General features: G+C 46.6%; 1 protein-coding gene across 6 annotated transcripts in view; it reads left to right on the top strand.

Annotated features, from left to right (window-relative positions):
• The first annotated feature begins 316 nt into the window (after positions 1-316).
• Positions 317-13,789, top strand: part of ASCC2 (activating signal cointegrator 1 complex subunit 2) — a 33,679-nt gene continuing 20,206 nt past the window's right edge. The window contains exons 1-6 of one of the 6 annotated variants that reach the window (XM_032229540.1): positions 317-532; positions 1,188-1,326; positions 3,324-3,423; positions 7,281-7,439; positions 8,225-8,395; positions 12,009-12,138. In XM_032229540.1, the coding sequence (XP_032085431.1) occupies positions 3,343-3,423; positions 7,281-7,439; positions 8,225-8,395; positions 12,009-12,138 (541 nt within the window). In that variant the 5' untranslated portion in view covers positions 317-532; positions 1,188-1,326; positions 3,324-3,342. Of the gene's footprint in view, positions 642-739; positions 845-1,187; positions 1,327-3,323; positions 3,424-7,280; positions 7,440-8,224; positions 8,396-12,008; positions 12,139-13,789 lie in introns of those variants that run through there. The other 5 variants (XM_032229537.1, XM_032229538.1, XM_032229541.1 and 2 more) reach the window with 5 other exon arrangements.

Here is a 13,789-nt window from a genome sequence, read left to right as displayed (position 1 = left end):
TCATCATAAAAATAATAATAAACAATTGTATTTGTGATGCATTTTTGAATGTTCAGTTGACTGAGTTTCATGTTTAATGAATAAAGTATATAATAATACTCAGTCAACTCATTATTATTATAAACTTCATGTTTAATGAATAACGTATTTAATAATAAACAATAAAAATAATATGAGAAATATAAATAATAATATAAATATAAACATTAATGATAATAATAAAAAACATAAAAAGAACTATAACTTCATAAAATAGGCCCGAACCCCCCCCGTAACTAAGCAACCGGGGTCGCCTCGGAACGGACTGACAGCCTTCTCAACCCGGAAGTACTTTACCCAGTACCGGAAGTGAGAAGCCAACGGGACGCTATCACCGAGGCGGTGCCAATTAATTGCGGGGTTTTTCTCGAGTGTCCCGTCGGGAAGAAGGAGAACCGGCGGAGAAAAAAACTAAAGGGCTCGGTGGCGCGGCCAACGTGTCCCCATCTCTCCCTCCCGGGCCCGGCTTCCATAACTCCGGACTCGGCCTGGAGTAAGTAAACGAGGCTGGAGGCAGCAGACACGGATGTAGGGCGGGCCTGCTCTGACGCGACGTGGCTGAGCGGGCCGGACGTTGCGTGGTGACGTCACGGATCTGGAAGGTGATTGGTTGGCTACGGGAGAGGGCGTGGTCCGGGCGGGGCTAACGAGCGGGAATTAACGCCAGCTGGCGCGGTGACGTCATAGCTCTGAAAGATGATTGGTTGGCTGCGGGAGAGGGCGTGGTCCTGGGGGGGTGAACGCCAGCTGGTGCTTCCTCCGTCTGTCTTGCAGGGTTGTTGTGTAGCGGAGACTTGTTGGCCAGGTGACCTGATTTACTCGCTCTGCTCCTCTGGGGAGGTGGAGGGGGGGAATTATGACATGATGAATGTTTGAAGGGCAGTTAGTGGAGGGGAGGGCTTCCTAGGACTACAGTTCCCATGAATGAAGGCAGAGAGACTACAGTACCCATCTTCCTCTGAAGCTGAGCCAGCCAGAGCAACCCAGAGGAAGGCCTAGACTCTAAGAGACAAATGTTTGCCTTGGATATAAAGGTCAATCCAGATACAGGTAGTCCTCGATTTAACGACAGCTCATTTAGCGACCGTTCCAAGTGACAACGGCGCTGAAAAAAATTGTGACTCGTGACCCTTTTATTTCTCCCACAGTGACGACGTTTGCAGCAAACCCACGGTCCACATTCAGGTGCTTGGCAAACTGACTCACACTTACGACATGTCCCGGGTTCATGCGATCCCCACGGATTCACTTAACAACTGCAGGGATTCACTGAACCACTGGGGCAAGGCAAGTCGTAAAACGGGGCGAAACCCACTTAACCAATGTTTCACTTCACAGCAGGAACGTCGGGCTCAGTTGGGGTCGTAAGTCGAGGACTCACCTGTACGTCAGGTCGATTTGGAAAAACTGGGACCGAGAGAGCCAGACCATCTACATTCATGGGATGTGGGTTGCCCTTGTACGGTTCAGACAAAATGCTAAATGAATGAGGACCCAGATTGTGGGGGCGATATGCTGACTCTGTAAACCGCTTAGAGAGGGCTGAAAGGCCTATGAAGCGGTATATAAGTCTAACTGCTATTGCTATTGCTATGCATGCAAACCTGTGGCAAAATCCATGCATGCTCGGCTACATGCAGAAAAAACATTTCATATAACGTCCAAATTTAACCAATGGCCTGAGGTCTGATGCCAGATTGGCCATCATGTGATATTCTGCTCTTTGGACTAAGCATACGAGATCAGGATGTAGCATTTTCTCCTCTGGAACAGAAATGAATGGTGGAATTATGCAGGCAGTCCTCGGCTTACGACCATAACGGAGCCTAGAATTCGTTGCTAAGTGAGAAATTTTAGCAATAGCATTTAAGACTCTTATAGACTGCTTCACAGGGCTTTTTACAGCCCCCTCTAAGCGGCTTTACAGAGTTGGCCTCTTGCAAACCCCAACAATCTCGGTGTCCCCATTTTACGACATTCCTTGCCACGTTTGTTAAGTGAATCTCTGTTGTTGTTAAATGAGACGCACAAACACACGGGACACAGATAACTATGAGTCAGTTGTCAAGCATCCGAATGTAAATCGTGCGACTGCGGGGGATGCTGTAACGGTTGAGGTTGAGAAACATTGCTATTCTCCCTCCCTCCCTCCCTCTCTCTCTCTGTATGTATATAATGTATATATGATGTATGTATATAGATATACATATGTATACAGTACATACATATACTATACTACACTACACTATATCACACTACAGGGGTCACCAACCTTTCAGACCTCAGGGATCACTAAATTCATAATTTTAAATCCCGCGGACCACTGATATGATCTGCCTAATGGCCTGCTGGGTGGGCGTGGCTAGGTGGTCATGTGACTGGGTGGGCGTGGCCAACTCGATGTCACTCACATCGAGGGGTGCCTCGTCGGCCTCTACTGGCGCCTCCCCTCCCAGCCACTCCTCGCCTGCCCTCCTGGGCTCCTTAGGGCCCAAAAGGGAGCAGTTGCTGGAGCTAAGCAGCCCCCAGGAGAAAGGAGTTGGCAAAAGAGCTCAGTTCAAATTGGATCCGACCGAGAAGGAGGCTCAGCAGAAGCACCTCACTGAGGACTAGGAACATAGGCTTTCCAAGCAGAGGGAAGACCTGCGGGAGTGCAAGGCCAGGTGCTGGCACCTGGAGGCTCAGTGGGCTGAGATAGTCAGCCAGTTCCAGGCCATGATGCAGTCCCACTGGAACGAGGCCCTCCGGCTCTTCCCCACCTGCGACTCTTCCCTCCAGCCTTCGCCCAAAGCCCCCCACCAGGAGGCCGAAGCAGACCCCAAGTGGGAATTCCTTCCCCCCTCCGATCCCCACAAAAAGACCCCAAATGGGGAGACTCTCTGGAGCAACACAAGCGTTCATTGCACGTATCCATCCCAGGGGCCGCAGTTTGAGGACCCCTGATTTAGTGCAATATAAAAAACGCAAATAAGTTTTCTGCAGGCCACCAAAATTTTCTCACAGACCCCCAGTGCTCCACAGACCACCAATTTGTGACCTCTATGCTATCCTATCCTATGTTCTATTTTGCTCTGCTCTGCTCTACTGTGGTGGTTGACCTTTCGCTCTGCAAGCTTCGTGCCAAAAATCCTTGAGAATTTTATTTTTCTCTCATGTTCTTTGCTTGTACAAAAACAGTTCCAAGTCTCTAGGCGTGGCTCCTGTACCAGGATCAACATGGGTTTTGGGTTGTGAATTCCTGAAGCGCCTCCTGATCTGACCTTGTGCATGTTATGTCATTTCAGGCGAAAAGAGCTCGCCACCATGCCAAACCTCCCTCTGGACGAACTCCAGTTTACGGAAAAAGATTCACTGACAGGGAAGATAAAAACTTTGCCAGCGTTGGTAAGCAGAGTTTAAAGCAGGGGTGAAATGTTTCCCGTTCGGGCCGGTTCATTAACACTAAAAAAAAGTAATTTAAAAAAAAAGTTCTGACGATTGCACGTCACACAGCCGAAAATGGGGTGTGTGGGTGGGGGTCCGATTTTGCTCCCTGCAGGCTTCCCTTAAGCCTGCTAGGATAAAAGCGGGGGGTGCTGAGAAAAGAAGAAGGAAAGAAATAGAGAGAGAGAGAAAGGGAAAGAAAGAAAGAAAGAAATAGAGAGAGAGAAAGAGAAAGAAAGAAAGAAAGAAGGAAAGAAATAGAGAGAAAGAGAAAGAAAGAAAGAAAGAAAGAAATAGAGAGAAAGAAAAAGAAAAGGAAGGAAGGAAAGAAATAGAGAGAAAGAGAAAGAAAGAAGGAAAGAAATAGAGAAAGAAAGAAAGAAAGAAAGAAAGAAAGAGAAAGAAAGAAATAGAGAAAGAGAAAGAAAGACGGAAGGAAGGAAAGAAATAGAGAGAGGGAAAGAAAGAAAGAAAGGAGAAAGAAAGAAAGGGAGGGAGGGAAAAAGGAGAGGAAGGAAGGACTACAAACCTGGCACTAGAAACAGATTCAGAGCATAATCCAGGGCTGGTAGGGACCTAGAGGTCATCTAGTTCAACCCTGCTCCAGCAGGACATTTTGTTAAACTGAGTTTCTGTCTTTTGATCCCCCAGTTACATGACTACATAGTCACATGACCCCACCAAGCCCCGCCCACCAAGCCCCGCCCACAGAACCGGTAGTAAAAAAAAATTAGATTTCACCACTGCTTTGCAGCCCCATTGCTCAGCCATTCGGCGGCTTCTAACTATGAGCCTCTTTGGGATTAAGGTCAATCTGAAATGACAATGGGGTGTGAACCCTTAACCGTGTTTACTTTCTCTTTTTATTTCAATTAGCAGATTTTTTTTTTAAAAAAAAACAATTTCAACAAATTGCTTTTTAAATCTGGTTTATGGCTTAGTGGGGATATCACCAATCTTGCCATTACAGAATTTCCCCCAGTCAAAAAAGGTCAAGGTTGCCCTGTTGTTGTTTTTTTTTTAACTATTACCATCTGGCAGCCGGTACAGGACAATAAAAACATGGACAAATAGGCTGAAAAAAAGCTTCTATCCCAGGCAGTAGCTATATTGAATTCTACGGTATAGGTAAGGGTTCCCCTCGCACATCTGTGCTAGTCGTTCCCGACTCTAGGGGGCGGTGCTCATCTTTGTTTCAAAGCCGAAGAGCCAGCGCTGTCCGAAGATGTCTCCATGGTCATGTGGCTGGCATGACTCAATGCCAAAGGTGCATGGAACGCTGTTCCCTTCCCACCAAAGGCGGTTCCTATTTTTCTACTTGCATTTTTTAACGTGCTTTCGAACAGCTCAGTTGGCAGAAGCTGGGACAAGTCACGGGAGCTCCCTCCGTTAACGCGGCGCCGGGGATTCGAACCGCCGAGCTGCTGACCTTTCTGATCGACAAGCTCAGCCTCTTAGCCACTGAGCCACCCTCAGTCCTCAAGGCCTCTAAATGAAGAATTCAGAAAGTAATTTCAACCATCGAGCGCAGTGTTTCCTAACCTTGGCAACATCAAGATCAGTGGATTTCAACTCCCAGAATTCCCCAGCTGTTGGCAGGGCTGAAAACCGCCCTCCACGTGCGCGCAGGCTGGCTGATCATTGTCTGCGCATGCAGGCTAGAACCTGGAAGTTCGGCTTTTCCAGAGTGCGGCCCCCGACGAGCGCCAGCCGAAAAAGTTCGCCATCCTTGGAGTCTCCTGCTCGAGCAGGGAGTTTGACTAGAGGACCTCCAAGGTCCCTTCCAAGTCTTGTTATTCTGTTAATTAAAGAGCAATCCCTTTTGCTCCTCTTTAGCCATGTTTTTTTAATTTAAAAACAGGACAAGACAAGCTGCAAAACATCTTCTCTGGCTCTGATGTACATTTGTGCTGGATGAGACTCAGGAAAAAGTGAAGCCCTGCTTACAAACCTGGAAAACACTTCAGCGTCCCACCGGGGGTTGTTTTGCAGACTGCAGACTGAAGGAGCCGTTGATTCAAACGGCAATTACGTTCTGTTGACTTCTATTTAGCCATAAATTGGGGGAGGAGCTGCCAAAATTTGAGCCGAAGCCACTGCCTCAGGTTAAAAAAAAATATGTAAAGGACAAATAGACATCTGTATTTTTAGGAGCCGGGATTTATATAGTCCCCGTTGCCAGCTCCCAGTTTGTAAGCCATCATGGAATCCGAGTCTTCGGTTCTCTCGAGTTTGAGCTGGGTTTTGCGTGGCGCGACAAAACCGCGGTCCACTAAAGCGTGCCCGATTAAAGCGTGTCGCTGATGTCATCAGCAGCGCGACAACAACGACCGCGGAGAAAAAAGGGCGCTTTAAAAAGCGCTTTTAAAGCAAGCCGATTCACGTAAAGGTAAGGGTTAGGGTTAGGTTAAGGGTTAGGGTTAGGTTTAGGGTTACGTTAAGCGTTAGGGTTAGGTTTAGGGTTAGGTTAAGGGTTAGCGTTAGGTTAAGGGTTAGGTTTAGGGTTAGGTTTGGGGGGGTTAGGTTTACACGTTAATTTTACCTTTACCGCTCACAGCGTGCTTTTTTTGTCGTGCTGTGATGACGTCAGGTATGCGGTTTCGTCGAGCGCGCTTTAGACGACCGCGGTTTTGTGGTGGAACCGGGTTTTGCGGTGTTCCTGGACATAAACACAGGTAGTCCTCGGTTTACGAGGTTGGTCACAAAATTTCTGTTGTTCCATTGTTAAGGGAGTTTTGCCCCATATTGTAGCCTTTCTCGACAGGGTTGTTAAATCAGTAACATGGTTGTTAAGTGAATCACTGCCGTTGTTAAGTCATTAAGTGAATCCGGCTTCCCTATTGACTTCGCTTATCGGAGATCACATAACCCCGGGACGCTTCTACCGTCATAAATCTGAGTCAGTTGCCAAGTGTTTGAATTTTGATCATTGGGACTGCTATAATGGTCGTAAGTATGAAAAGCGGTCATAAGTCCCTTTTTCAGTCCTTCAAATGGTCAATAAACAAACTGTTGTAAGTTGAGGACTGCCTGTATTTTGGCAACATGACAGAGAAAAAGTAATAATGGATGGAAACTAACCAAGGAGAGATTCAACCTGGAAATAAGGAGGAATTTCCTGACAATGAGAACAATCAACCCATGGAACAGAAGTTGTGGGAGCTTCATCCCTGGAGGCTTTCAAGAAGAGACTGGACTGCCCTCTGTCAGAAATGGTGTAGGGTCTCCTGCTTGGGTGGGGGGTTGGACTAGATGACCTACAAGGTCCCTTCCAACTTTGTTAATCTGTCACCTTAAAGTGCTAATCAGCAGGGCCCTTGGGATGAGGCTGAAAGGCAGTGTTACCAGCATCTCAAAAAGACCAAACACGAGATTGTTGGTTAACCTAAACCCGGCCAAATTTTCCTGCAAACATGGAAACTATCCTTGGCAGACAAGCTCTCTGAGAAAGCAAGAGTGTGCACAGTTTGACTATGAGTCAACCCAGGAGCAAATACAGCAAATAGAGATCTGTATTTAAATAGTGGTTTTATCCACAGAGGATATATACATACACATTCTTTAGTCAGCATCTCAAACAATCAGCAATTACAGCAGGAAGGCACACAAGGAGAGAGGGAGATACGGCCCAGCAGGGCCTCTTCTTATTACAGGCTCTTAAAGTGATATGAGCCCCAAAACCTTGCTGGCTCATTCCCAGCATTACATCATTGTAGCAGTTGGGCAGCTCTTAAAATCTTTACCCTGGCACAAGACCAAGGACTACTGTTTTGTCTTGAGGGCTCTTGACACCCACACAATACCATTTTGTCTTTCAGCATCCCCGAAATAAAACGGAGCGATCTTTTCTGGTGTACAAGCCCCTCCCGAGCGCCGAAGATCCAGCCCTGGTGGAGGAGTTTTCGGAACGAGCCAGATTTATTGCGGGCGATTTGGATTGGCTGCTGGCCCTGCCTCATGATAAATTCTGGTGCCAGGTACTGTTTTCCTCTTTGTCGTAAATGAAGAAAGGTGGGGGGGGGGGGAAGAAGAGGATTTTCAGATAGAACGAAAGAGGCAAGTTAATCAGTGACATGAAAGGAGGGAGGGAGATTCAAGATGGGAACCTCACTTGGCTAGTTGTTGTTGTTGTTTTGCTCCCTGGCCAAATTCCCTGGAAGATTTTGTGTTATAGCCTGCCAGCGGCCAGTGGAGCTGGCGGCAGATTCGGACAGTGAGGAGGGTTGGGGAGGAACCTGGGCCAGTCCTGGAGTCTGAGGAAGGCTCAGACGAGGGCTCTGTGTCGGAGGCAGAGAGGGGGCCAGGGCCGTCTGACAGTTATCAGCTGTCTTCAGAGTCGGACATCAGTGAGGCAGAAGAACAGCTGGAGTCTGTTCCCAGTGTGCGCATGCGCAGAGCTGCCAGACGAAGGGAACAGCTAAAGAACAGGGGTCGACTTGGGAGTAAAGCCACAGGTGGACGGTGAATGGCCCCTCCCAGAGGGAATAAAAGAGGAGCGACAGGGGAGTGGAGTTTGCAGGAGACAATTCGTTCGCTTCATTGGTTCGTGACTCTCCGAGGCTCCTTGCCACATTTTGCAGATCTCGGCAGCTCTCCAAGCCAGATAAGGTCTGTGACTATAAATCCTCCCTCGAAAGACTTTGCTGGATGTGAATGAGCAGAATCCACAGTCAATGAATAAAAGGGGTTTTTGTCGGGACCAGGAGTTGGCTTCCTGCTCTCCGGAAGCATCAGTCAGAAAACGTCTGCTTTGTCCCAACAGGTCATTTTTGACGAGTCGCTCCAGAAATGCCTGGATTCGTACCTCCGCTACGCCCCCCGCAAGTTCGACACCAGGACGGACCTCCCTGCGGAGGTGAAAGACCTGGAGAAGCGTCTCCATCGGAGCGTTTTCCTGACCTTCCTCCGAATGTCCACCCACAAGGAATCCAGAGTAAATGCAACTTCCTTTTCCTTCTTTCTTTTTAAAGAGCTAGGGATGCTCCTGTTTGGATAAAGAGGGTGGGGAGGAGGAAGAAGGGGGGAGGAAGGACAGTTTTTCTGTTTGCCCTTCTCAAAAGTCCTCCCTTGCGGAGTCCAGCCTCGTTTGGGAAAAGTCAAAAGGCCCACATTCCCACGACCATTTTAGGGGTATCTCCGTTGGGAGACAGAAAGTAGTGCAGCGGAATGTTGCAGCTAGAGGGAAAGAATGTTGCTAGTAGAAGCACACGAATAGAGTTTTAGACACTGCTGGTAAAAACAAGTAGCTTTACTACTGATAATTGCTTCACAAGCAGTGATAGTAGATATTAGTCCAGAGACAATTCAAAGAACAAACAATAGCTTACAGTCGCAGTTCACATTCCAGTTATCAAGTCATCAAGCATAGGACAAGCCGTGGCATGACAAAACCGAGCTTGACTAAGCTGCGCCCGATTAAATCGCGTCGCTGATGTCATCAACAGGGTGACAACAGCCAGCGCGGAGAAAGAAGGGCGCTTTAAATAGCGCTTTGAAAGCAAGCCGATTCAAGTTAAGGTAAGGGTTAGCTTTAGGGTTAGGTTAAGGGTTAGGTTAAAGGTTAGGGTTAGGTTTAGGGTTAGGTTAAGGGTTAGGGTTAGAGTTAGGTTAAGGGTTAGGATTAGGTTTAGGGTTAGGTTAAGGGTTAGGTTTAGGGTTAGGTTAGGGGTTAGGTTTAGGATTAGGTTTAGGGTTAGGGGTTAATTTTAGGTTTAGCGTTTACAGCGTGCTTCTGTCTCTGCGTTGTTGTCGCCCTGTTGATGACGTCAGCTACGCGGTTTCGTCGAGCGCGGTTTAGTCGAACACGGTTTTGTGGTGGAACCAGGACAAGCAGAGAGAGGGAGTGAGCTCTCTCGACTCCTCCTTATAGTAAAGTTAATTACACCTGATAAGTACATCCACTCATTTAAAGCAACAACCACCATTTGTTGTTGTAGATAGATATATATTGCCTACCCAACACTAGGAATATACTCCCAACAACCGGCCCTTCACATGTTTGACATTTCTGTTGGTTATTGTTTTATGGATTAGTCATGCCCGCGAACCGCCCCGAGGACTCTTTTTCAGAGGCATGTGGAAGCATGTCATTTGCAAATCCCGTGGTAATCAACCCCCGGAAGAGTCCGGAGCATTATTTTGTTCCGATCAAAAGGTTGCCCTGGAAGAGTCCTCGGATTCACGGAATCCTTTGAGAGATCTCCGGCCTTGGGCCTCAAGATGTTTTCTGGCTACAGTGGCTGACTCAGCCCAGCCTTGTTCGCTTGTGGGGTCCTGACTAAGTGGCTCAGTGGCTAAAGGCACTGAGCTTGTCGATCAGAAAGGTCGGCAGTTTGGCGGTTCGAATCCGTTTTTTTTTTCATTTCAACTGATCAAACTCTCCACTAATTTGCAGCCTGTGTTCTTTTTTCATTTTCCATTGGACTCTTTTAAAGTACTTTTTTTTGAAACAACCTCTTTCCCCAGTTACGATAGCTGAAGGAACAATATGTTATTCAAAGCCCCCCAGGCTGGAGCTCAAGAGGTTTTTTTAATACTTTTATTTTACCTGACACTTTTTGTTCACTTTATTTATATATTTTGCAATGTACGAAAAAAAGGAAAGTATCCCCGAAAACTCTATCTCAATGTATGTTTATTTAATGTTACCCAATTCAGTTATGAAACAGTAAGTTCGTTTAACAATAAAGAGAATTAAGTAGATAAAGTAATATATTGAGCCCAGAAGGTCTAATTAGCCTTTCAGAGTAGAAGCTGGGGAGCCAAAAACAGAGTTTAAAACCTTTGATCCATTGTATAATTGATGGAGAATGAATATATTTTTCAGAGTTTTGGTTAGCAGCGACAAATGTAAGATATACCAGTTGTTTCGTTTGTAAAATCACCTAATGGCCTACTTTTCATGACTCCTGCTAGTGGCTCAGTGGCTAAGACACTAAGCTTGTCGATCAGAAAGGTCGGCAGTTTGGCGGTTCGAACCCCCAGCGCCGCGTAACGGAGTGAGCTCCCGTGACTTGTCCCAGCTTCTGCCAACATTAGCAATTCGAAAGCCCATTAAAAAAATGCAAGTAGAAAAATAGGAGCCACCTTTGGTGGGAAGGAAACAGCGTTCCATGTGCCTTCCCTCGCACGGGTCTCCTGTGTGAGCAAGGGGATGGACTATATGACTTCCAAGGTCCCTTCCAACACTGTTACGGTTTACTGTTGCTTTCTGAGCTTGGTTGTTTGCTTCCAGATGTTTCAGCACCCAACTAGGTAACATCAGTGCTAGAGGGGAGTGGGGTTTACAGGGAGGAGGGGGACTGTGGGGTCCTTGATGCTCTGAGCTTGGTTCTATTTTTGCAGGTGTTTCATTACCCAACTAAGTAACGTCATCAGTGCAAGAAGAGAATGGGGCAGGGAGGAGAAGGAGGAGGAAAAGGACTGTGGGGTCCTTGATGCTCTCTGAGCTTTCTTGTTTTCTTCCAGACATTTCCATCACCCAACTAGGTAACATCATCAGTTCGAACACCTCCTGATGCTACCTAGGTGGGTGATGAAATCCTCGCAAGAAATGCACCAAATTCACAGAGCACCAAAGACTCCCCCGTTCAACCCGCAGCTACCGATATTCCCTTCTGCGGAATCCTCGGTTCTCTCTGAGTTTGGTGGCTGTTTTGCACACAGTGCTCAGGAGCAAGCCCCACCCACCCTTGCGCTGATGAAATTACCTAGTTGGGTCACGGAATGTCCCCAAGGAAAACCACCAGGTTTAGAGAGCACCGAGGACCCCACAGTTCAACCCCCCGAGCTATAAATATTCCCTTCCGTTGAGCAGACATCCTCCTGCCCCGATCACGACAACAGAGGCCATTTTTGTAGCTGTTGATTGTAACGTTCCCGTGGTTCGCCCATGAGGCCAATGTTGAGAAAAGACCGGACACAACCTTTCTCGGGATGGAGCGACGACCCAGATTGGGGGTCTGAGAGCCCCTTTTATTGAGATAGGACAAAGGCAGGAGGAGCAATAGCATGTGCTTAAAAACAGCCTGTAAAAGTACAATTTCTAATCTACTGCTCAGTCTATATATGGTCAAATCCTGGACGTCAATGGTAGGGCACATATCAGAATGTTATGTTATGCACTATCAGGATGTTATGGAGTTTTAGGAGTTTGTTTTCTCCTGTGTGGTTCAGCGTGGCTCTGCATGCCCCGTTATCCACTGGGCCATGGGTGACAGCTACGCCCACACAAGGAACTATATTACAACATCTCCTACTTTTTTATTTTCCGATCTCTCTTTCTCTCCCTTCCCTCCCTTCCGAGGTGGCGCTCTGGTTAGAGTGCAGTACTGCAGGCCACTTCAGCTGACTGTTAGCTGCAGTTCAGCGGTTCAAATCTCACCGGCTCAGGGTTGACTCAGCCTTCCATCCTTCCGAGGTGGGTAAAATGAGGACCCAGACTGTTGGGGGCGATATGCTGACTCTGTAAACCGCTTAGAGAGGGCTGAAAGCCCTATGAAGCGGTATATAAGTCTAACTGCTATTGCTATTGCTTTCTCCTGCAGGATCATTTCATCACCCCGTCGGTATTTGGTGAGGTCCTTTATAACAACTTCTTATTCGACATCCCCAAGATCTTGGATCTCTGCGTGCTGTTTGGAAAAGGCAATGGTTCCCTGCTGCAGAAGATGATTGGTTGGTTCACAGGATTTAGCAGGTGGTGGGGAGGGGGGGACAAGGGCGAAAGACTATGGGAGGGGGAATGTCTCTTAAAACAGGCCCGATCTATCTGAAAGATACTAGATGTATTTGGTTTTTTTTAAAACCCTTGTTCGTCAAAGCAGTTTGCAGCTTTAATCCTCCTGTACTACGAAGTAGCAGTGAGCAACACCCTTTGTGTAACAAATTCACACACACACACATACACACACACACACACACACACACAAGGCATTACATTGCCACGATGTCGAAAAGATGTGTAGAAAAGGTGCAGAGAAAAGCAACAAAGAGGATTAGGGGATTGGAGGCTAAAACATATGAAGAACGGTTGCAGGAACTGGGTATGTCTAGTTTAATGAAAAGAAGGACTAAGGGAGGCATGATAGCAGTCTTCCGATATCTCAGGGGCTGCCCCAAAGAAGAGGGAGTCAAACTATTCTACAAGGCATCTGAGGGCAGAACAAGAAGCAATGGGTAGAAACTAATCAAGGAGAGAAGCAACTTAGAACTGAGGAGGAATTTCCTGACAGTGAGAACAATTAATCAGTGGAACAGAAATTGCCTCCAGAAGTTGTGAATGCCCCAACACTGGAAGTCTTTAAGAAGATGTTGGATAGCCATTTTGTCTGAAGTGGTGTAGCGTTTCCTGCCTAGGCAGGGGGTTGGACTAGAAGACCTCCAAGGTCCCTTCCAACTCTGCTAGCAACCCACCTCTGGCTGGATGTAGGAAGTGGTGGTTTTACAATACAATACAATACAATACAATACAATACAATACAATACAATACAATACAATAGCAGAGTTGGAAGGGACCTTGGAGGTCTTCTAGTCCAACCCCTGCCTAGGCAGGAAACCCTATACCGTTTCAGACAAATGGATATCCAACATCATCTTAAAGTCTTCCAGTGTTGGGGCATTCACAACTTCTGGAGGCAATTTCTGTTCCACTGATTAATTGTTCTCACTGTCAGGAAATTCCTCCTCAGTTCTAAGTTGCTTCTCTCCTTGATTAGTTTCCACCCATTGCTTCTTGTTCTGCCTTCAGGTGCCTTGGAGAATAGCTTGACTCCCTCTTCTTTGTGGCAACCCCTGAGATATTGGAAGACTGTTATCATGTCTCCGCTAGTCCTTATTTCTATTAAACTAGACATCCCCAGTTCCTGCAACCGTTCTTCATATGTTTTAGTCTCCAGTCCCCTAATCCTCTTTGTTGCTCTTCTCTGCACTCTTTCTAGAATCTAGAGTCTTTCTAGATTAAAGTAGCTACCTTATCCTTTTTCAATTATTTGTCTGACTCTCTATCTTTAAATGATTTTTCAAAAAGAACATAGTATAGTTATATTTTTATGTACATATCTGTACTGATCACAGAAGGCAGCTTCTTGCCTGGAATACGTTGGCCCAGTGAATATTTGCTTAGTTTAATAAGGATTTTGTACACCTTCTGGAATATCCTGATGAAAATTAAACCTAGGCATCATTTAAAAAACACACATGCACACGTCACCTATCGCTCAGCGGAATGCATGATTATTCTGTTCAGTGAGACGGAATATTTGGATATCACTCACTGAATTAAAGTAGCTACCTTAATCTTCTTCGATTATTTGTTTGGCTCCCTAT

The sequence above is a fragment of the Thamnophis elegans genome, chromosome 13, assembly GCF_009769535.1.
Source record: "Thamnophis elegans isolate rThaEle1 chromosome 13, rThaEle1.pri, whole genome shotgun sequence".
Taxonomy (NCBI): Eukaryota; Metazoa; Chordata; class Lepidosauria; order Squamata; family Colubridae; genus Thamnophis; species Thamnophis elegans.
Note: the sequence above shows the minus strand (reverse complement) of the source record. Positions and strands in the feature narration are given on the sequence as shown.